Source organism: Gallus gallus, chromosome 3 (assembly GCF_016699485.2).
Source record: "Gallus gallus isolate bGalGal1 chromosome 3, bGalGal1.mat.broiler.GRCg7b, whole genome shotgun sequence".
Classification (NCBI taxonomy): domain Eukaryota; kingdom Metazoa; phylum Chordata; class Aves; order Galliformes; family Phasianidae; genus Gallus; species Gallus gallus.
This window is the reverse complement of record NC_052534.1, coordinates 47,937,129-47,961,042: the sequence shown is the minus strand read 5'-3', so window position 1 is coordinate 47,961,042 and position 23,914 is coordinate 47,937,129. Positions and strand designations below refer to the sequence as shown.

The 23,914-nt window shown below is 46.1% G+C and overlaps 1 protein-coding gene across 1 annotated transcript; it reads left to right on the top strand.

The window, feature by feature from the left end:
- The first annotated feature begins 4,577 nt into the window (after nt 1-4,577).
- LRP11 (LDL receptor related protein 11) lies at nt 4,578-23,027 on the top strand. Its single transcript, XM_015284273.4, has 7 exons — nt 4,578-5,243; nt 10,179-10,342; nt 12,684-12,825; nt 14,702-14,827; nt 15,531-15,743; nt 21,127-21,228; nt 21,504-23,027. The coding sequence occupies exons 1-7, from the start codon at nt 4,682-4,684 to the stop codon at nt 21,656-21,658; spliced, it is 1,464 nt and encodes a 487-aa protein (XP_015139759.2). The 5' UTR covers nt 4,578-4,681; the 3' UTR covers nt 21,659-23,027.
- Nucleotides 23,028-23,914: the final 887 nt, after the last annotated feature.

Here is a 23,914-nt window from a genome sequence, read left to right as displayed (position 1 = left end):
TCTTCCCCTCGAGCAGCAACGTCTCTCAAGGTTACTCCTTGAGGTTGAGAAAATCCTGAGGAAGATACTCAGTGACCTGCACAAGTTGTTTGAAAGTAATACCTCTCATTCATTTCCATGAAAACTACAACAGATACAAAGAGCACAATAACACTACTTGATAGAGCAAATTCTCAGCTTCAAAACAGTGTTTTTCAACATTTTCACCAGTGATGAACAAGAGTCTGCATGCCATGCTTGTAACAATCTGCACCAGCAGAGGTGACCCACTGTCACCACTGCTGAAACACACCATTCACCACCTCATTGTTTTCACATTCATTGTTTAGTCTCCACCAACATTCAGAAAGCATCAGTGAATGTCAGTGGGTGCCATTTATTCCACACAGAGGAATTCAGTTTCACCCTTTTGCTTCATCCACACTTCCATGTCAGATAATATCTAGGTGGTGAGGCACTGGAACAGGTTGCCCAAGGAGGTTGTGGATGCCCCATCCCTGGGGGCATTCAAGGCCAGGCTGGATGTGGCTCAGTGCAGCCCGGTCTGGTGGTTGGGGACCCTGCACATAGCAGGGGGTTGAAACTAGATGATCGTGATGGCCCTTTTCAACCCAGGCCATTCTATGATTCTATGATTTGACAGACTGCTCCTCTGCTGCCATCTGTTGCATGGCAACAAAATGTAAGGAAAGCAGTACAGCAGGAAGGTTCAATCTTTACTGCCATACTACCAACATCTGCCTCTGATATCATGAGGCAACATCATAGAATAGGAGGCACTACTTTTGGAGTATAACTATATTATATATTACAAGTTCACGTATGTAACAAAACAATTTTTAACATTTTTGTTAAAACATTGAAAAAGCAACAAAGTTTTACCTTCCAATGATGTTCTCCTTAGTCAGAAGCAACATAAAGTCAGCATCTCCCTCAGTGTATTCTGCAAGAAGGGTTGACGCATGGGACACTCAACAGAAGAGAGTTTGCCTCTTCAGAAGTGCCACCACCATCACTGACAGCTGGAAACATCACAGGTAGTGGCATGCACTATGTTCTGTTCCCTTAATTAGTCCCTGCTGATCAACAGAGAGGTTGGAACCCGATGATTTGCAGAGGTTCCTTGCAGCCCTTACAATTCTGCGATTCTGGAACACCAGCTGGATGCCAACTGAGAACCAGGAGCTTCTGTTCAAACAGAGAAGCCCTTTGGTGACTGAGGATGTGACAAGTAATAGGCAACCTTGGGCATTTACTTCCCTCTGCCAACTTCAGCCATCGTAACTGCAGTACAAGCCTTATTTGTGCTTTACATTCTGCCAGCACAAGCAGTAATGTGAGAGTATAAGGGCAAAGCATAAGAAAAAAAAGTCAGTGCCACATCTGGCAAACCAGTGTGTCCCAGTACCTTTAATAATCATCTCTCTAAAATCTTCCCTCTCAGTAAAAATCATGATATTTTAGCCCGATTTTTCAAATGGAATGAAGAGTAAGTTATCTTGCTGTCTACTTGATCCTTCCCCTGTAACTTCTGCATGTATTGACCAGTTCAACTAAATTTGATAAGAAACTGAGCCTCAAAGATACACTTTCCAGAAACTTAGAGAACCCACAAGGCACGCAGAGGAAAGCAATATTGAGAAGCTGCATTGTTGTCTGACCAGCCTGCTTCAAAGAAACTCTGAACTACAACTGTGTTTCGTTCCCTAACCCTGTATTTAATTCTTCCACCTTGGTCTCTCTAGCCCCCTGTCCATCTGCTTGTTTGTCTTCCCCATCCTTCCCCTCCATATGTATCTGCATACTCTTGTTCCACCTGTATCTCTTTCTACCTGACACAGCTTTACTTTATATCTCCATCTCTGTCCAGCTCCACACCTCTCTCTTTCTCCCTGTATCTTACCGAGCTTCTCTTTCAATCCTCCCTTTTTCCCCTCCCTCTTCTCTCCTTTTTCTGCTTTCTATCCCTCTGACCTGTTTTGTCAATGCTTTTTCTTTCTACAGCCCACTGTCCCAGCCTCTCTTTCTGTTTCGGTCTTGCTCTTCTGATTTCCCTGCCCATCTTCCTGCCAAGGAATTATGTCTGTCCCACTCCCTGTTACTCTCTTCCACCTGTTGCTCTGTCATGTTGCCTGTCCCTCATCTGGGAGTCTCTTCCTTATCAGATCCTTAAACACAGAGTTAGTCTTACTGCATAAAATACTTAATCCTAACTGATCAAGTTGGCATCATATTGGTCTGAGCAGAGCAGGCATTCTTGTGCCTTTGTCAAAACAGGAAGGCTAAAATCTCAGGGTTCTGCTAAACCTATTATCTGAAAAGTACTACCAACCTGAATGTGAAGGCTCGTGAAAGTCTTCTCATGTATCTGCTGCATCCTTACTATCTTGGAGCCCCCCAGTGCATGACACTCAGAAGTAGACCCCATGGTGGGGGAAGGAGTGCACACCCCTGGATCCCTAGCACTCAGCCTCCATGGTCCCATCGCTGCCAGAACTGCTCACAGATTTGGGCTGATCCTTACTGCAAGAGGCCCCGCTACAGCCATCACCCTGCAACAGGAGATTAAATAAAAACAGAGAAAATTAACAGAAACATCCAGCTTTTAAGAAAACAAACAAACAAACCAGCCCCTTGTGTTGCTTCTCACTCCCAGCAGCACCAGGGCTGGGCTAGGGGACCTGCTCACCTCCATCACTGCAAGCAGGAGGAGCTGCAGCACCCACAAACTCCACCCCAGCCTCCCTGCTGGAAATCAGTCTGCAAAAGCACTGCACAGTCAACATGCACTAGCCTCAAAAAGCATGAGAACCCAGGAACTGCAACTTTATTCTTGCCCCAGAAAAGTAAGCTCTGAGCCTGGCAGCAACAGCTGGCTCCAAAAAAACAGGGCAAAGGAGGCCAGCAGAAACCAGCAACCAAAAAAATCAGATTAGAAGCCCAGCACCATCACTGCGGTGGCCCCCAAAAATCAGGGTGTGAGCTGAGCAGCCTCCTGCTGCAGGCAGAAAGCCCCCAGGCACTTCCAATAACTCCCAGCAATGCCCCTAAAGACTCCTAGCAGGGTTTAAGAGGCTTTGGGTCAGGACCTGCCCTGGGCCCCCAACAAGGCACAGCTGTGCTCAGACAGCCCCAGCCCACAGCTCCTGGGGGTTGTTGCTTTGTTAGTGCAGCCAGGCATCATCAGGGCTACCCCAGGGCCCTAACAGCTACCTCAAAACCTTGTCATCTTGCTGTGCAGGACATGGTGGCAGGAATGGGATGAATGGTGCAGGGTGAAGGATGAAAGGATGAAGGGTATGGGACAAAGGATGTGGGGTGAAGCTGTGGGCAAGCAGAGAGTGAAGGATTTTGGGTGGTGCTGTGTGAAGCCAGGAGCCAAAAACAGCCCTTGTGGGTTCCTTCCAATTAGGAATGTTCTGTGGCTCTATGATTCCATGAAAAATCCTAATCCAAACCATAAACCACATGTGTGTTTCCTGGGCAACATCTACGGGCCCATGATAGCAGAATATTAAAGTAGATTTGTTTTAGAAGCAATTTTGAGTTATGCTGGGAACGTGCCCCTGTACAGCCTAAAAATATGGAGTAAAAAAGATGGAAAAAAAACCAAACAGGTCGCTGTTTGGAGCATTGCTGGTTCTCAGGGAAGCCTTACTGTTATTCGTTTTCTGCACAGAATGGGAGAAGCATTAATTTGATGATAAAAGTTGAAGGTTTAAAGCTGATCATTTTTCATTTTGTGTCCAAAGAGGGACACCAAAGCTGGAGAGGGGTTTGAAGCACGGATCTTGTAAGGAGCAGCTGAGGGAATTGGCACTGTTCAGTCTGGAGGAGTCTCAGGGGAAACCTTATTGCCCTCTACAACTGCCTGAAAGGAGGTTGTGGTGAGGTGGGGATAGGCCTCTTCCCCTGTGTAACTAGTGATAGGACGAGAGGGAATGGCCTCAGGTTGTGCCAGGGGTGGGTCAGGTTGGACATGAGGAAAAAATTATTCTCAGAAAGAGTGGTGAGATGCTGGTACAGGGCACCTGGGGAGGGGATGGAGTCATCGTCCTTGGAGGTCAGCAAGAACTGTGTGGATGTGGCACTAAAGGACACGGTCAGTGGGCACGGTGAGGGTGGGCTGGTGGTCGGACTGGGTAATCTTAGAGGTGTTTTCTAACTTTAATGATTCTGTGATTCTATTCTGTATTATGACTGTGTTTTGAAGCACTCCTCTAAAACTCATTCAGCCTTTCAAAACCTTGCATCCTCAAGATTTTCTGCCACCACCACCACCTTTGTGGTTTGATGGTAAAGCTGGACAAATCCCAGCTGCGTTGATTACATTTTTTGCACTTAACTCAGCACGGGACGAGGCTCTCAGCGCTTTGCCTGCGGCAGTTTCTCCGCATTCATACAGCCGCCACGCTGCCGTTGCCCTGCGGCGCCAACTCGCCGCTCGGAGCTCTCCAACCCCGCCCTCAGCCCAACGGGCTCGGGGCCGTCCCCGCCCGGGGCCGGGGCGGCGGGGCGGTCCCGGCGTTGGCCCCGCCCGGCGGAGCTGTTCAGGGCGGCGGGTGCTGAGCACCGCCGTGCCAGGCAGCCGGGCGGGGCCGGCGCCTCCCCGCGCCGCGCTCGAGGGTGCCGGCGGGGGGAGCCGGGCCCGCCGCCGCCGCCGCCGCCGCCGCCTGGGGCCATGGCGGCGCTGGTGCTGGTGCTGCTGGCGGCGCTGGGCGGGCGGGCCGTGCTGCCGGGCGCGCGGAGCGCGGCGCCGCTGGCCGACCTGCGCTCGCAGATCTCGGGCGTGGAGTCGCTGCTGGAGGAGTTCCGCCGGCAGCTGCAGCAGGAAGAGCCGGGACCGCCGGCGGCGGCGGCGGGGGGCGGCGGAGAGCGGTGCGGCGGCAGCGGCGGCTTCTCGGCCAGGCCCGACTCCATCATCCGCACCAAGGACTCCATCGCGGCCGGCGCCACGTTCCTGCGGGCCCCGGACGGCGCGGCGGGCTGGCGGCAGTGCCTGGACGCCTGCTGCGCCGAGCCGCGCTGCACGCTGGCCGTGGTGCAGGGGCCCGGGCGGCCGCGGGCGGCGGCGGAGCTGGGCTGCTTCCTCTTCAACTGCACGCACCGCGGCCGGCCCGTCTGCCGCTTCGCCCCGCACCGCGGCTACAGCACCTACAGCCGCCTCCCCGCGCCGCCGCCCGCCGACGACGCCGCCGCTTCGTCCCGAGGAGCCGCCCTCGTCCCGCCCGCCCTGCCGCCGGGTAAGGGCCGCCGCGCGGAGGGGACGCGGGGAGCGCGGGCGGGGGCCTCGCCAAGATGGCTTCGTGCGGGGACGGCGGCGCCCCGCGCGCGGAAATGGCGGCGGCCGCCGGCAGCGCATCCTGACCCGCCGGGAGAGCCGTGCCGTGCGGGGCGGGGGGAGGGGAGGGGAGCGGCGCAGCGCAGGGGAGCCCCGCGCGTCAGGGCAGGGCCGTGCCGCGGAGCTGGGGCGGCCCGGCAGGGAGCTCGCAGGGGGGGTCTGCCCACCTGCCTGTGTGCCGCCCGAAAGGTGCCGCCCTGCGCAGGTTTCCCGCGCGCGCGATTTGGGATTGAGCCTTTTTAGGAGCTCCGGGGTCAGGCCGATGGAGGGGAGCTCGTTTCGCAGATAGGCCGGAGGTAGCGTGGAAGCTCGGTGTAACTACCAGAGTCCAGGCCACGTGGAAAGCAGCGGCTTGATCAGCTCTGAAGGGTATTTAAGCGCAATACAATCCATAGCAAAACCCTGTCAGTGAAAACAGCTCTGTATCTGGAAGCATAAAGTCGATTTCTTAACACCTGACCAATGGAGCCTGCACTCTCTCCCACCTCCTGCAAATACCTTCCCTTGTTGAATGGTTGCATCTTAACTCTTGCCTTAATTTAATTACCTTCTGTTGACGATATTTCCTAAACGTCTTCCTTCATAAATGCCCTCTTCAACGTTCACCTTGGGTACAGACGCAGGCAAACAGATCGCTGCGTCCATCTCCCTGTCCATCTCCCTGCCCGAGTTCCCAATCGCTGCATGCAGCCTGAAGGGAACCTGGTGGTGTTGTGAACAAAGACGTTGTGCACTGGAGGCCTCTGGTATTGCTCCATTGGCTGGGGGACCTCAAAGGCGACTACCAGTTCTGCCCGTGTTATGAGAACACCAGTGGAGGCTCCTGGATGTGAGGGAGAACTTCTGGAAGACTTAACACCGGAGTTTAAGGCAAAGTCACAGAGAATTGGGCACCTTTGAAAACCTTCAAAAATATCTTCAGCTGTCCTTTGTCATTTTGAACTGCCTTCATTCCACCAAAATGCGGCCCTAGTGTGGAGTGCGGTTCTTTCATGCTATAAATAATACTGTTGTTGAAGAGATAATCTGCCCATTAGAAATCTTGAATTCCGAAGCCTTGCCTCTAAGGCTGCTTTTGTGACTATCAGCACTGGGCTGGCAAAGCCATTTCTGTTCCTAATCTGTAAATTGCTCCTTGGGTTTATTTAGGAGTCTGCCCTGCAGGCGGTGTCAGAAGCCGGAGATTATGACTCCTTCATGCAATTAAGTCGGAGCTGAAGCAGAGCCACAAAGGAGAATGAGCTTCTACTCAAACATCTGCCAGCCGTGACATAAACCAGGAAAGATAAATAAAATTAAGATGGAATTATTTAGCTGTCTGATACCGTGTTACCACTGCATTCTTGAATTACATTGCAAATTAATCTGGACAATGTGATGAGGATGGATCTCCTTTCCCTTATGTCACCACATGGTCGAATTTGGGATACTGGGGAAATATCTTTGGTTTCAAGATTTTATGTCACTGGGGAGTCATGTTTTACCTGTTCTTCTCTTTCTGAGTACGGTGGTGTTGGGTCTTCTGTCTCTCTTTGATAGTCCCAAACCAACACCTGTCCATGAATATGGTGTCCCTGTAGTTTGAATGTATTTCTGAGCCGTAGTGTACAGCAATCACTATGACAGTTTGATTGTGTCTGTGTTAAGGACCTTCAGTAATCTGAAACCAATTGCGGTGATGGATATGTATTCTTCTATACAATGGATGTGTAGTCTTCTATACGTGCACCTCTGTGTACTTCCAGGTGGGTCTGTGGTGGGGTGAGCTTTGGAGGCTGAACTTCCCAGTTTAAATCAGCCTCGATTTTTCCCTGAGTTTACACCCAATTTATTGCAGGTTTAAGTGGCAGATTTATTTAGCACGTTCGGGCAGTTTGTGCTGCGTTAACACTGAAAACACACTGAACAAGAGGAAAACCTTTTTGCCTTTGTTAGACAAATTCCTTAATTCTGGACAAAGAAAGAGTGCTGGAATGCTTCAACAGAGATGTGCAACTTCCGTCTCTGATACTCAGCACTGCTGCGCAGTGGGAGATGCAGCATTAGGGTAAAATGGTATCATGGGAATTGAGCAGTGAAATAGCCCTTTACTGCAAAACCCTCACTCAGGCGACTAGCTAGCAGCTCCATTACTGGTGGGCCACGTCTGTGTGAAGGAGAGCAAATCAACCCTGTAGTGTTCCCCCTGCTTATGAAAAAGGAGTTGCTTATAAAGTTACAGCTCCTTTCAGTTCATGGGGCTGCCCCATCCCGTGCTACAGTGTCTCTCAGGTCAGTTTTCTCTTTAGAAGAGCAAGAGATGGGTTGATTTGATGTCGATTAACCTTTCTGAAAATATTCTGGCAGCGTACAAGCAGGTGTTGTACTTCCATCCCACATTTTGACAGGAAGGAATCTCTGTGCCGTGCCCCAGCATGAAGTGGCCCAGCACAGCTCCTACCAGCAGTATGGCTCAGGCTGCTTCAGGGTAGCATTCACCTGGAAAGGGAAAACATATCAGGTTGGATATTAGGAAATATTTCTTCAATGAAAGAATGATAAGGCAGTGGCACAGGATGCCTGGGGAGATGGTGGAGTCACCATTCCTGGAGGGATGGTGAACCGTGTGGATGTGGCACTGGGGGAGAAGTGGTTGGTGGGCATGGTGGTGATGGGCTGATGCTTGGGCTGGGTAACCTTAGAGGTCTCTTCCAGTCTTTATGATTCTCTGATCCTTATTGCTTGTAGTCTAAGGGAGCTGGGACTTGCTTCTGTCTCAGAGTTAGCAGGGAAACCATCAAGTCATGTAAAGCAGACAGGTGGCACGCAAACACTTCCCAAGTAGGAAGCAGAGAAGTGAGCTGTGCTGTTTCAGACCCAGGTCAGTCAGGTTCCTTATCCTCTTCTGACAATGATGAGTAAAGTGAATGATTTGTAAAAACTGCACATAATTCACAGATACCCTATAAGAGTTACCCTGGCACCCTACTGTTGGTGTTTAGTAACAGTATTTTTTTGCACCTAACTGGTGCTTTTTAAACATCCTTGGTTCTGAAAACTCTGTGTGTAAACATTAGGCAAAGCTTCCTGCACCAGCTGGATCACTAAGAACTGTTTCATACTTTCTTATATCAGATTCTATTTTAAGTTATTTGTACATTTTCCTATGTTAAGGCACTTGCATTGGAATTTTCTGTCTTTGGTTTTGTGTGTTTTTCTTTGAAGGCTTCATTAGAGTGTCTCAGAGAAAAGCAACAGAGAGAGGGTCTGCTCTTCTGTCACTGGCAGTAATGTGTGCCACTGCTTTGTGAGCTCTGTGCCTTCAGGTGGGTTCTTAAGACTGGACAGGAGTGCGTGCCAGGCACATCCCCACACCGGTAGCAAGCAGCTTGTCTTTCCTCATGCAGCTCTACCCAAACAGAGGATTTACATGCATAGGCTTAGGAGGTGCTTTTCAGAGCTGAACATCAATGTTCTTTGCATCTACCTTCTTCATTCACCTTGCCATACACCCCGACTGTTGTGTGTTCATCCTCATGGAAATGGAAGGAAGATGTCTCCTGCAAATAACTATGCCTGAAAGCTCTGTTTTCAGCAAATGTGGTGCAGTTTGAAGAAGTGAGCTGTTGTGGATTGCTTGCGTGGGGTCAGAGGGAAAGCAGAGAGCAAAGAACAGAAAGCAGCGAGCTGCTTCAGAGTGCCAGGAATACACTGTGCTCAGAGAATGAATGAAAGCTGGTCAGAGAACTGCAAAAAGATAAGATCCTGTGGCTAGAGTAGTCAAATGCTGACGTGTAGAACTAGATTTTATCCCTCTCTTTCCCAAACCTCCTGAATGCTGCAGACAGATTACTTAAGCCACATCTCACAGGCTGTTTCCTTATGTGCTTTCTTAGAATCACAGAATGGCTTAGGTTGGAAGGGACCACAAGGATCATTAATTTCCAACTCCTCTGCCGCAGGCAGGGTTGCCAGCTGCTAGATCAAGTACTGGATCAGATTGCCAGGGCCCCATCCAACCTGGCCTTAAACACATTCAGGGTTGGGGCATCCACAGCCTCTCTCATCCACAGGCAACACCTCACCGCTTGCTCAAAAAAGTCAAAAAATTCCCCGACATCTAATCTAAGTCTCCCCTCCTTTTGTTTAAAACCATTCCCCCTTGTCCTATCACTATCTACCCTTGTAAAAAGCTGATTTCCCTCGTGTTTATAAAATCCCTTTATATACTGGAAGGCTGCAATGAGGTCTGCCCACAGCCTTCTCTTCTCCATGCTGAATAAGCCCAGATCCTTCAGCCTATCTTCACAGGAGATGTGCTCCAGCCCTTGGATCATCTTCGCGGCCCTCCTCTGGACCCTCTCCAAAAGCCTCACATCTATCCTGTACTGGGGGCCCCAGACATGGATGCAGTACTCCAGATGGGGCCTCGTGAGGGCAGAATAGAGGGGGACAATCACCTCCCTGTCCCTCCTGGCCACCCCTCTTTTGATGGAACCCAGGATACCACTGGCCTTCCTGGCTGCAAGCTTTCTCAGCCTAACCTGGAAAGCTTTTGCTCTGATTGGCAAAAGTATTTAATACTCACGGGTTTAATCAATGAGTATCGTATTTAGGGTACAACAAAATGCCACAGTCCCTAAATAGTCTGAAAATTGAGGCGGTCTGACTGTGTGGTCTTCCCATGAGACTTGGGGAGATTGCTGCTGAGTGCTGAGTAGAGTTTGTCCTCTTTTTCAGGAAGTTGCACAGCGGTGAATCAATAACTTAACCAAGAAAAATATGTTTTATATAAATAATTACTGAACCCCCTCTGATGAATGACCAAGCCTCTCTCTTTCTTTCTTTTCATTTGAAGAAGAAGAATTTGATGAGCCTCCAGTGTGCAAGGCAGGACAAGATCTTGTGCTGCAGTCTCCTGTCGACTGGGTGATTTTGGATGGTCGCGAAAGTTCAGACGACCGTGGAATTGTGCAGTATGAATGGACGTTGCTGCAAGGTGATTCATCTCTTGAAATGAAGGTACACATGGAACTGCACACGGAGCCAGTTATTTGCAGCTTGTTGTATTCAGCGTAGCTCAGGTTTAAATGTAGGGCTAAAAACGTTGGATGTGTTTGAATGAATATGGCTAACAAGCACCATAATTAGGAAGACTGCACAGCCTGAGCTCTTATTTCTTGTGGGTTTTGTACTTCATCTATATCCAATGTGGCATGTAACAATCAGCAGCAAATGGGTAGGTTCTAATGTTGTATTGTGTTTCAGCTCTGCTTTCTTTCCTTGTTGTTTGTTCACACTGGACTTGGTTTTCAGCCTATGTGATCCAGGTTAGAGACACTTCAATAATTCAGTTACTGAAAGATAAGGTATTTTCACCAGCAGTCTTCTCTCAGTGTTTATGGAGAAACTGCAAGGAAATGTGTGATGTAGACCTTGTATGATACCACGAGATCCTATTTTATTATAGCTATAATTGGGTTTCAGCTTAAAATTAACCATCAGGAGAGGGATTCTCCATTCAACCCTTGTTTACATCTCCTATAGGGGCAGCAGAAAAGGAAAGGAAAAATGCTTCAAACACAGAGAGCCAATTCACAGTCTGCACACAGGCTGTGGTGTTCAGGGCACACCATTAAAAGGGTGTGTACCGGAGACATCACTGTTGCTGAGATGCTGCTAATGAATAGGAAGAGTTTAAACAGGACAGGACCAGCAAACAGTCCAATATCCAAGAGCCACCATGAGTGTCCTTCCTGTTTGTGAGGTCCTTAAACAAAGACCAGTTTTTTATTTATTTAAACCTGCAAAATTCTCACATTCATCTGGGTGATTTCTTCATATTGAATAAAGGAAAACAACTTTGAGAGGCTTCTGCTTAAACAGATGCTTTTCTGTCGTGTTCAGACTGTTGTGTTCAAATGAGCAGGGATTTCTCCCCACAAGTATATACCCTGATGGTTATCCTCTGCAGTTTTATTTTTAGAGATGAATTGATAGTTGTGAGCATTCATACACGTTCAGTTTGCTATCCTCAGTGCTTTCGTTGTCATCTTGATGCCAGTGGATTTCTGGTGATCTATTCTTAGTAAACTGTACATGAAACCACAGCTGCCAGCGAAAATGGGATTGTGTTTATTTATGATAACTGGCACCTGTTGCTTTGTAGTTAGGCACCAAAAGTAAATAGAAAGTACCGGGCATGGAAAGACTGCTATAAAGAGCTCTTATTGTATCGTAGAGAAAAGACGGTGTTTTTTTGTTTTGCTTTGGTTTTTTTGTATTGTGACTGCTTAGCTTAAGGATATTGTGCTTCTCAGATTGCTATCCACATGCTGCAGCGGAGAAACTCTGTGGCTGTTGTGGGTGACTGTTGTTTTTTTTAATGCTGATTATCTGGAAAGTTCTCTACTTTGAGCCAAAGTTTGGAACAAAGCAGGTACAGTCAGGCATCCTTCGGGGCAGAATGGAGATAAAAAGGAAAGCACGGGGATGGCGTGTCCTGAAGTCAGCTGTGCTTCTTTGGAACTGCACTGAGAAGAGAGCTGTACTTTGCAGTTCGTGAGTTTTAAATACCACACTTGCTCTCCCAGCAGTCATGGCGAAGGACAGCAGATGCCTTTTTGAGCATATTTAGTTCTGTAATACAATAAACAATAATATTCTGCAGTGTCATATCCATCCTAAGGAGGTAATCGATAGAAGGCTGAGATAACAGTACATTTCGGTAAACACAAATGGAAAGAAATTTCGTGTTGGGAAATCAACTTCCTGGAAGAAAAAAATGAATTTATCAATATACGTCTTTATAAAGGTAGGCATAGGACTCTTTTAACTTATTTATGGAAATTCCAGTTCTCTTTGTGTGAAAAGCACTGCACAGAAATAATGTACCCTCTCCTAGAAGTTATAGACAGATCCTTTATTGTAGACGGCAATGAGGTCATCGCTGCCTACAACTTCCTGAGGAGGAGAAGCAGAGAGAGGTGCTGGTCTCTTCTCCTTGGTTACCAATAGTAAAACATGAGGCAATGGCATAAAATTACACCAAGGTCGGTTCAGACTGCACATGAAGAAACATTTATTTACTGCGTGGTCAAACACTGGAACAGGCTTCCTAGTGGGGTGACTGATGACCCGTGGCTGTCGGTGTTCGAAAGGCATTCGGACAATGTCCTCAAAAATATGCTTTAACATTTGATTGGCCCTGAAGTGGTCAGACAGCTGGAACAGATTTCTGAAGGTCCCTTCCTAATGAGCCATTGCATTGTATTGTATTGTACTGTATTGCGTTTTACTCTACTTTCTGTGCTCTGCTCTACTCCAATCCCTTTTTATTTTTGCCCACTATTTCTTTTGCCAGGTACCACAGCCAGGAACGCTGAAGCTGTCTCATCTTCAGGAAGGCACATACATTTTCCAGCTCACCGTGACAGACACTGCTGGTCAGCGGAGCATGGATAACGTCTCTGTGACTGTTCTCCCCATGACTCATTCTGCAGTAGGTGAGAAACCGACTGCAGCCATTGCCCGTATGACACCCAGGTTGTGCTGCTCAGAGCAAGGGTCTTGATGGAGGCAGAAATCTTATTCTTCATTTCTATCATATTATTTCACCCCTATTTGTTGTATGATAACATCTCTTTCCATTTTGAGTCGCTGTTTCAAATTGAAGAAGCACACATCACGTTTGTTAGTGCAGTAATACTTCAAGCTTTTAAACACTCCTACCTATACTGCTGATAAGCAGGTAGGGTTGGAAATACTGCCGTATGCATCAGACACACAGTTCCTTGTGGGGTCACAAGAGGTATGAAACAGGACAGGGCTTGTGCTATAGGGAAGACCCAATGCACTTCAGCTTTACTGCATAATGTTTGTTAAACAGTGAAGCCTTATGTTATTGTGAACACCAAAACTAAAACTGACCCATCATTTTTTAAACTCTGAGCTTGAGAAACATATAAAAACTTAAAAGGTAGAAAGGAAGACAGATTTCAGTGGCTGTCAGTTTGGGGCTCTTTAATGTAATAACTTCTGTTGTAATTAGCAGGGTGCTAATACAGATCTGCTGCTGTGGCACAAAGTAAAGGGTAAACTAGCATCATTAATGTGTTCAGCTGACCCAGTGAAAGCTCTGCACCACTGCAATATCACTACATGAGAGGGTTGTCCCAGCGGCAATAAATAGGTATTATGAAAAACCGCTTACGAATCTGTTTAATAATATCTGTGCTCCAGTAATGGGCAATAGAATCCTAGTCAGTAATGCCTAATTCAGCTAAAGCAGCCAGAGAAGTTTGCTGATTTCTTTATTTTTTTGCTTTGAGCATCTGTGGCATCTCTGGAGTGGAACATGTAAAGGATTTGCTTTTTTTTTTCCTGGTCCCCCAGTTATGTTTGCACTTCAAGCACTACTGCCAAACTAAGCTGAACCAGTGCGCAGTACCTCCATGCACACAGGACCTGTACTGTTATTAGGATTGAAGTTACAGAGATACATTTCCAGAGTATGATTTGGGGTTTTAAAACACATTCATGTGTTCCTGCCGTACTTTCATTAGCAGTGCTGAGGTTTAATGTTGTTGCTGTGGTGCACAGCAGCGTGACAACCAGAGGCTGTCAGTTGCTCATGCAGATTGGCTTGCTGTTAGAACCATAATCCAGCAATGAATTTGATAGTGCTTTACAAAGTGATGAAATGCACTGCTGTTGGAAGGACAAATACACATATACAAAACACCTGATAATTACAAGGGTCAGGATGGGTTTCAGGAAAACTTTTAGTATGCAGCTGCAATTGTGAAATGTCAAGGGACATTCTCAGTTTCCTGAGGAATCTAAATACTAAAGCAGGCAGCAGGCAGTTGTCTCGGTGAAGGTCACCTTGTGCTCAGACCTGTTCTGGCAAGTGCTTTACAGGAGTCAGTGGATGGTTCATGTGGATAAATGATGAACACTCTCCTAGCATTTTAATTACTTTAAGAAAACATTCCACCCCATATAGTCCATAGGTGTGCCTGAGTAAAATAACTTACTGTCAGCGACACAGAACGGGTGTGTGGTAGGAATTACATGTTGGAGAAAGGCAGTTGCAGCCACCAAGATTTCATTTACTTTCAGGACTGTTCCTGGTCCTCTAAGCCTGGAAAGATCTCCTTTCAGCATAGGCTGGCAGAATTTAAATTGCAGTGGAGCTGCTGCATAGATTGTAGGGTGCTACGGCCTCCAGGTTGAGTTTGTAGTAAGGTATTTCCACAAGAGTGATGAGGGTGCCAGGAACAGCTATCAGCTGTATTGCCTTTTCTGTCAAGATAATATTGACTCAATACTTACTGTTTGGATTTGTCTTTTGGTAACTTGAAAACTGTTTCTCAACAGCCTGTGTCGGGGTTTGCTCTCGCTACCAGTTTATCTGCGATGATGGCTGCTGCATCGACATCACATTCGCTTGCGATGGAGTGAAACAGTGCCCCGATGGCTCTGATGAAACTTTCTGCCAGAACCGTAAGTGCTGCATGGGATAACACTGCCTGTGAAAGTCACTGCAGATTGTACCACCAAAGGGAAATGATATATCCCCTTTCATGGTTTCTCCTCTCGTGAAAGAGCAGCTTGCTACCAGCATGGAACCACTCACTGCATATAATATGTGAGAAAGATTTAGGTCCGCATAGAGCAGATGCTCAGAAATCAATTCCGTTTTCTTTCAGTGTGTGTAAAAATGATCAGAGGTCTCCAAGTGACAGATTTTGAGTTAGTTTTCAAAACTGAAAAGATCGGTGAGCATCTGACCTGAATGAGCATCTCAGAGGTACACTTCAAAGTGCAGCTGAGTACCTCACCGGAATGTGAAATGCTGGATATCTGAGCATGCAGGGAAACCAGTTGTGTCACTGCTGTTCTGTTAGCTTTCCTTATTTGCCCTCATCACCTGCCTGTCCTCAGCAGAGTGAACAAAAATCATCAGAGGGTGAACTGTCACGATGTCTAACCACTCTCATTGATATTACAGTTGCTGGATTTCACTTTAGAGTTCATGAGCATATTCTTGCTCTATAGCTGACTTTGGTGACCTGCTAAGTACGTGGAACTCATGTTTCACCATATGTCTGAAGCTAATGAAGTTGTTTAGTCTGCCTCTTGAGGTAGATTTGCAGAGTTCTCCATCAGAATATAAAGATTTTGATTCTTGATTCTATTAACGCAGTCAGCCCAGGACGGAAGACAGTGACTCATTCAGCCCCCAGCACTACCCAGCAAAGGACTGCAGGACTGACAGAAAAAACAGACGAGAACTTAGCTGCAGAAAACACCCTGAAAGCCACTGTCAGAAATCAACTGCTTCTCTCACTGGATGCAGACACGTCTAACCAATCGCTTTCTCAGGGACCCAAAAAACAAAACAGTGGATTTGTGCCAGGTAAGAACTGAAAAGCATCGGTTTCAATAAATCACCCTATCTTGAGGAAGAAAATATCTTTTGCCCTCATCTAAATTAAACTGGCTTCAGGTGTCTGGTTGAGAGAAAACTTTTGCAAATGTTAAATAAATAAATAAGCAAAAGAAGCTTTCAATAGGAAAGTTACCAGTGGGTATTGCTTTATAGTGTTCAGGTCTGCTTCTTACTAGATGCAAAATGCAAAGAGAAAGTTAAAATGCAGAGATGCCACCAAAAAAAAAAAATACAGCCTAAGGAGCAAAACATGTGGAGAGTTAAATACAAGCTCTGTCTTCCACAGGTTCATATCTGTGTAAGCTGATGTTTTTATTTGTAGCGTGGTACCTTCAGCAGAACGTAACGAAGTACAGCTCAACTTGAGTGAAAGTAATTGTAGCTCTTCTCGTGCTAATTGATGGTTGGTTTTTTATCATTTTTGTTTGTTTGATTTTTCGTTGAAGCAGTATCTTGATTATTATGGGCACTTTCTTTCTGAATTGTACCTCCGGGGCAGGAGAAATCTTTCATCACTACTGAGTAGGTTTGGTCTTTGGTAACAAACAACCCCAAGTCCCCAGTAGTATTCTCCATACTGGCTGCAAGCCCGTTCTGAGTCACTCTGTAGTGATATTACAGGCACCAGTCGTCAAACATTGCCTTGGTAAAGCTCCAGAAGCTGCAATGAAATCGGTGTGCCTTTTAAGGCAGCCAAAATACAGGTGGTTCTATCTGGTAAATTAAAATGACCTGAAATGGCAATTGAATGAAAGCGAATCTGTGCACAGAGCCTTACATGAGTGCAAGACCTCCCAGTTTTATTTCTTGAGTTTGGACAGATCCTTGCTCCCCAGGATGCAGCTGATTATTTACTTCTTACAACAGAGCAGTGCTTAGTGCCCTCTGCTGCTGGCTCTCACGAAGGGCACCTCCCTGGTTCACACTTGTATCTTCAGCTTCTTGAATTTCATCCATGGAGTCTGCAAAGGGAGTGAAAATAACGATCAACAAGAACCTGATTGCTTCGGAGAATATTTAGAAACTTATGGCAATACATTCTTTCAAGTGTTTCCACCTTTTCTGTCAGTGTAAAACAATCTCATTGTTCTTTATCAGAATGAGTTAAAACTGCAGTCTGCCCCAAACCTGTTTGGCTGTCGTAGTTCTAAGCGACACCTGATACAAGCCTACCTAAAATAGAGGTCAAGTTGCCAAAGGGCATTGCAAACTCTAGTGGAAAGCCAGCTGCTAACTGTCTTAAAAGCCACTGTGCTTGTGAATCTGTCAGTAAAACCAAATTGAGGTCACTAAGCTTGGCAACCTATAATCAAATATTACAATCATTATAATCAGAAGTTCATAGAAGAGTGACACCTCTATGCCATCATTTCAATGTCTGACCTTTGCACGGTAACTTGCACAGTTCTTCCTCTGAAGGTAGCCTGAAGGTACACAGCAGTAAACAATAAAAAACAATATTATAAAACTAAAAATAACATGATGGGGAATCAGTGGTTATTGTAGTACCAGAAGCTGCTGTAATCTAATATTTTAAATGGGCGAGATTTCCAGCTGACCATGTCTGTCTTTAATTCTTTCGACATCAGTCAGAATTTCAGTTGAATTTTATGTAGGGATTTCCTTGTAGAACAGAAGGACCCAGCGCTTAGTGAGCCCATAACCCAATACTTTGAACCAAAAAAGCAGCAGTGAGCTTTTAAATGGCTACGGCTCAGTGCCAAAGGGGGTGCATGAGGTAGGATGTGAAGAGGAGGTAGGTACCCAGCTTCGTAGGGCAACCGACAAAATCCCCTCTGAGTTGCTGTACTTTCTTGCAGACATATCAACTTGATAGGAGTTGTACACTGTACATTAATGATTCCTCAGGTTCCATAGAAGTTCGAGTCCTGCCCCATGAGAAAGCATCACAGTTGTTACGGGCTTGAGCTGACAGACATCTAACACATTCCTAGAAATACACCCAGATCCACTGAATTAAGTTTCTTCCCACCATTCTCATCTCCTTGAGGTGACAGACCAAATTTAATAACTAGGTGCTACAAAAATACAATGACACTTACTCTGTGTGCATGTATTTTATGTTAGATACCTGGCCCAGACAGAGGGGGAACTGGATTTGGTTCCCAAAGGTGCATCATGTCTCACTTCCCCATCTCTCAGGGAAGTGTCTATGCTGCTGTCAATGGGACTTGCCAGCTCCCTGCAAGGATGGTTGATTTGGTTTAGAATAACGAGAGTAAAAAGTGGAGGTCAGAACCCTTTCTTAGTGGTGAGCACACTCCCCTGGGCATCCCGACTGCTTGTCCTTTCTCTAGGCATGTATGTGTGTTTTAGCCAGTGATTACTGAAAGTTAGATAGCCACTGTGCTTATATGCTGTAGGGAACCTGCTTTAGCAGGGGCTTGGACTGGATGACCTCCAGAGATCTCTTCCAACCCCTAAATTAAGTGATTCTGTACAGGAGAATAGTATCAAGGGAAATTTATTCCAGAATGCCCTATCCTCCTCCTAATAATTTCACTGTTCCCAATTCCCCTTAACCTGCTTTCTTTACTCTCGCAGACCCTCAAATTTGGCTCTGATTTGGTACAACTTTTTGGTAAAGATTTACACCTAGATATAAAATGTGAAAATGTGCAAGTGCAAGGTAAGGACTATCTAAAACTTCTACCTGGCCTAGCAAGGGATTTAGTAACAGCACAGTTATAAAAATAACGGGTCATTCACTGTTGACAATGGATGATCCCTATTCTGCATGCCTGCATTTCCAGTGAGGTTCATCTACAGCAGTGTGACTCCAGGGGAGTGCCACGTCCAACATAGAGCCTACCTTGGGAGCCAAGTGCATGGAGTCTTTTGTAACAGACTCATCCAAGCTAGAAGACCAAATATTTTATTCCATAGTCAGAGTGGATGCAGGGAGAGGAATTTGATGTCAATCGAGGAGTCCTTTCCCTTTGCAGACATACCTCCAGAGTGAGGTAACCCTGACTGCATCTCCTCCAAAGGCCAGCACAGCAGTTCTGCATGGCTGCCTCCAAAGTGCCCTGGCATTAATTTCCAGGGAAGCTCTCAAGCCTAAATGAGTGTTTGGCACTACTGCACTTGTAAATGAATTCAGTAAAAATTTAGTTGCAGCAACGGACCAGGTTCTAAGCATCAACAGCCGTTCTAGCAACCACGCTCATTGTTGACAGGTTGAATTCATAGGAAGCCTGAAGATTTTCACTTGCCAGCATAGCAAACTCGAGTGTATAAATCACCGTAACAGCTTTGCATTCCCCTGGCACTGGTCTGTGCATCACTCCAGGCTGCCCACACCAGCTGTTCTGCAGTACTGTTCAGGGGTGGGATTACAACACTTGACTGAGTGCCCAAGCATTAGTCATGTTTTCACTGTAGAGACCTGAACAGCAGTAGCTGTTACTTAGAGCTGAAATTTAGGGCACCTGGAACAGGCTATAAACTGCAATTTCCTAGGGACAGAATAGAAAATAAAGAGAAAGTAAAAATAAAACCAAACTCACATAACATGCTTTAGCAAGCAGGCAAGAAGCCCAAATATGTAAAAGTTATATCGCTTTCTATCACTTATTTCTCCTCTCTCCAACTCCCTAGGCAAAATCTCACAAGTTAGTTCCATGCCTCTTCCTTTTCACCTCTTGCCCAATGGGTGCAGACGCACGCTGCGTAAGGCTCCCAAACCTGTTTGGGGAAATCCATTTTCTAGTTCATTAACAGATAAGATGTTGAATGGTACTGCCCTCAGTAGCCTCCAGTCCTGTAGGAGAAGCCCTAAATCCTAACAAAACTTACTGCTGCCAGATTTGCTGAAAGGATTCTATTATTTTTCTGCTCTTTCTATTTTTCCCCACTTCTTTTCCATTTAGATGCATTGGCCAAATGTCCTTACCAGCAGTTGACTTAAATATTCCCCTTGCACAAATGGAAGGGAAATAAATTCATACAACAGGCATTCAGACCTGGCCTCGTTATACAGACAGGAGCAGCTCTAAAAAGGAGCTGATACCTTCTGGGAATTTCCAAAATAAAGAAAAATACTCATGTAATTCATTTAGGGAAACAAAACAGCTGCTGGTTTTGGTCTCAGTTACATTTGAGTTACTTTATGCAGCCCTAGTACCTTAAAGCCAGCACAGTTTACACTTAGCATTCCCTTAGATCCTTTCGCATGTCCAAAGAACTCAAAGAAACCTTCATGTGAGGAGGAAGAGGAGGACTGTAGCTTATTTCTGAGGCATTTCCTGGCACATGATGTTGGTGTTCATACATGCTTTGCTTTAATGTCAGCCCAACAAAACCCGGAGCCTGGAAGGCTGTGTTGTGTCTTAGTGTGGGGACATCAGCACTAACCTCACAGCTGCAGCAATGGAATAAGTTCGGCTTGAGTTGAAAGGTTCTTGTATTTCCTCCTTACCCTGATGAGACGGCTTTCTGCTTTCTTGTTGGGTAGGAGGTAGATGAGTTGTCTGTTCAAGTTAATTGACTAAACGCTTCCTTTTTAACACCCACCTTTGCAAGGAATGCCAGTTACAATACTTCATATTTTTCTGATGATGCAGCATAATGTTTCCACTTTTGTCACTGCAGAGGAAACATATTTCCAAGGAATATTCACATCGCAGCCAAAGTGCCCATTAGAAAAGAAAAAAGCACATTTCTGCTTCTTGTGACAGCACTGAATTAAGCTGGCACTCTTGCATGAAGCAGCCCTGTATCTATCAGCTCAGGCCTCCAGTGTGAGAGTAAGAAGAAATTCTGTCTGCATTACTTTTTGCTCTCACGAAGCAAAACTGCAGTTGTCTCTGCTCCCAGGGTGAGCACTTCTTGGCAGCAAAGCGTCTGCTCTCCTCTTACGTTGTTACAAACAATGTTCTGTTGTACCCTCTCTTCCATGCACAGCTGTGACTAAGTCATCATCTTTGAAATGTTTTCCCAACATACTTTTGTGTCTTCCAAGAACTTAAGTTCTGCTTCCCTGCGTGGCAGATAGCAGGCAAAATTAAGGTAGTTTGGGCAGCCTGTGTATTTCCTGCTTTATAAGCTAAAAGGATGAAGGTAACATAACTTGGAACGGCCTCATTTTCAGCTGTATGCAAGTGCTTTTAGTATGCTTTAGCTCGTATCGATTGGTCCATACCCTGTTATGAAAATATGAAAAAAGGAGAATTTACATCCTTTTTTTCAGTGGAAAATGACCCTACTCGGGTTTGGTTGAAATGCACCGTGGTTTGCGATGCTAAGAATGAATTACATTTTAGCATCGATTTCACATCATTTCAAAAATTCAAGCCAGTTTTCACTTGTCTTGCTTGATTTCATGCAGATAACAGTTCCTCAGGGAAAAAAACAGGTGATAAAAATGGAAATGGCCTAATTGTGCCAAAGAGGGATCAGCTCGGAGACGGTCATCCAGTCCCAGAAACAGGTAAGTCTGAGCACGTGAAGTCATTCTGAATTACATTAGAACTTTTCAGCCAAGTAACAGAGACCCAGACATTACAGCCGAGAGTTGAACAGTGTGCTTCCGTACTCTGAAGCATTCTCAGCACACAGGATCACACATTTTAGTTTCTCGGTGTGAGTTACACCAAATATTACCACCAAGCTGATAGGCCAGCTCTATTTTTATAGAAAAATTTGAGTTCTTCCTCTACTGTTTCTTCACTGTATTAAGCATAATCTCTCTTATCCTTTCTGTAGGTGCTGTACTACCTTTGGCCTTAGGTTTGGCCATCACTGCTTTACTGCTGCTTATGGTTGCTTGCAGACTGCGTTTAGTGAGACAGAAGCTTAAAAAAGCTCGACCCATTACATCTGAAGAGTCTGATTACCTCATCAACGGGATGTATCTCTAACAATCAGATTTAGGTCTGTTGTTTTCTCCTCTTTCTCTTGTGTCCATGAACCTCTGCCTCTAAAAAAGGACCAAAATCTTTAGTTAAGTTTCAAACGTAGAAGAAGCTTCCATGATAAGGAAACACGTTCTCCCCCTTCGGTGATGAATACAGATGTGGGTGGGTGCCTGTATTCAAAAGCTCAGAAGCATTCAGTCTCCAAAGGGTAGCTCCAGCTGGCTGTAGAAGATGCCACGAGGTGGAGAATCCCCCAGGGGACTTGGTATGCCCTCATCCTCCCCATGGCTACCGGGGCCCTAGGGCCAGAGGGCTGGGGCTGCCAAGGCCAGCAGATCCCCATAGCATAAGCAGGGACGGAGGGCAGCTTGTCACCACCCTGCTGCCACCAGCACGCTCTGCACTGGGTACTGGGATGCTGTAGACCAACGTGAGTGTACCATCCAGCAGAGATGGATCCACGCACTTTCCACCTCAGACACTTGGAATGTTATCATAAAAAAAAAAAAATAATTGTTTCGCTTTGTTAACTAAAAGCAATTGCCATCTAAGCACCAGCATTTGTATTGACATTTAAGGAATGGAACACATTTTTCATTCGTAGTTTAAACCTCTAAACAGCTAACAAAGTCACGCTTGCTAAATGCTAAAATGAAAAAAGCAAGCACTCAAAGCTGGGACTTACCAGTGCCTGACAGCCGTTGTATGTGATCCCAGAGCTACATCTCTCCCCACATGGCAGGCTTCAGCCTTTTGCACCCACAGCTCAACGTGCTCCACCCTGTGAAAGAGCACTGGGCGGTGGCTGTTCTTCAAGGCACCAGCCCCAGCCTTGCTACGCAGACTGGTTAGCAGTGTTGGTGTTCTGCTGGGTAGAAACCGAAGTGAATTCTAGGCAGACTGGCACAGTCAGTGAGACTGACGCTTCTGGCAGAGTGATGAAAACCCGGCTGTGCTTCCCCCACAGTGAGGGATTTGTGCTGGTTAATTCTTAGCTCCCTGCAAAGCTTGAAGGCTTCAGCAACGTGTCCCCATCCCAGCAAAATTCTCATAGAATTAGAGCAAGTAATCGATATGCGTGAGTGAACTTCAGACGTGTTAACAGTAAATTGTGTACAGTACATGTTATATATACATATATATATATAGACACCGTGCTGTCTACTTTGTTTGACTGTCCGAGGATGTCGCATCCATCATGGGTCCCAGTAGAAATGGAGGCAAGACGAGGCATGCATCTTTTTGTATGTCGTCTTTTTACTTCAGTATCTTCAAGTCTACGAGAATATTGCCATGGTATAAATAGTTCTTTGAGTTGCTCAGTCTTGATTACTTTATGGAAAATAGCTCTAATAAACCTATTTTATTCATACGTTTCTTGCACTGCATTTATCTTCAGCTACCAGCTAAATGTTCTCACCTTCCTCTCAGCAGGTAGGATAGCCCATAGTATGAAACTGTGGGCAGACAGAAGCGTGTAGAACAGCCCCTATCAAATGGCCTTAGAAGAAGCCCTGCCCTGCCCACAGGGCCCTCCTTGCAGCTCCCAGGGCTGACTGCAGACTGCCCAGCCCAGCTGCCTTTCAGCACCGGTGTCCCTTAGCCAGAGAAGCAGAGAACACAGACTGCTCTGATGGCATACACCTATGGAGGTTACTTCTCCGAGTATTAGAAGAGGTTATCAAAACGTTCCGTGTTTTAATGCTGATCAAGGTACGCATTTTGGTTAGATTGCTTTTCTCTGTTTCGAATTGTTTTGCCTTTCAGACAAACTGACGTACACATAAGCATACAATCCATTTCCCAGTACCAGGCAGTGCCTCCCTGAATTCTATCTGCGATTCAGAATCGCGTTTTTCCACACGGTCCCATTCTACACAGCTTTGGCCTGAAGGCCCCACATGTTCCATGGTCCCGCAGCATTAGGGAGGGGCAGTTCCAGAAGCACATATGCAAAATGAAAGTGCTGAGACAGGTCAGCGTGATGCTTCACTTGTTTTTAAACCCTAAATAAAGCATAAAGTTCCAGTCCAAACTGCACACGGCGGGCAGGAGGCAGGGAACAGGGCAGCACAAATGCAGCACAACACAAAGGCCTCCCCATGTCAGGAACTGATTGTTTTGCTTTCTAGTGGCAAAAGCTGAAATAGCACAAGCAGTGGGAAAGAACTAGAAAAGATTCAAAGAGAGCTGACAGATCACAGAGGCAATTCATACGTTGTGATGACTGGGAAAGAAAAAAAGGAGCCCACAAAACAA

Coding starts and splice junctions, on each gene's coding strand:
- LRP11 (XM_015284273.4), top strand. CDS start 4,682: ATGGCGGCGCTGGTGCTGGTGCTGCTGGCGGCGCTGGGCGGGCGGGCC. Junction 12,826..14,701: donor CATGACTCATTCTGCAGTAG/GTGAGAAACCGA, acceptor GTTTCTCAACAG/CCTGTGTCGGGGTTTGCTCT. Junction 21,229..21,503: donor TCATCCAGTCCCAGAAACAG/GTAAGTCTGAGC, acceptor TCCTTTCTGTAG/GTGCTGTACTACCTTTGGCC.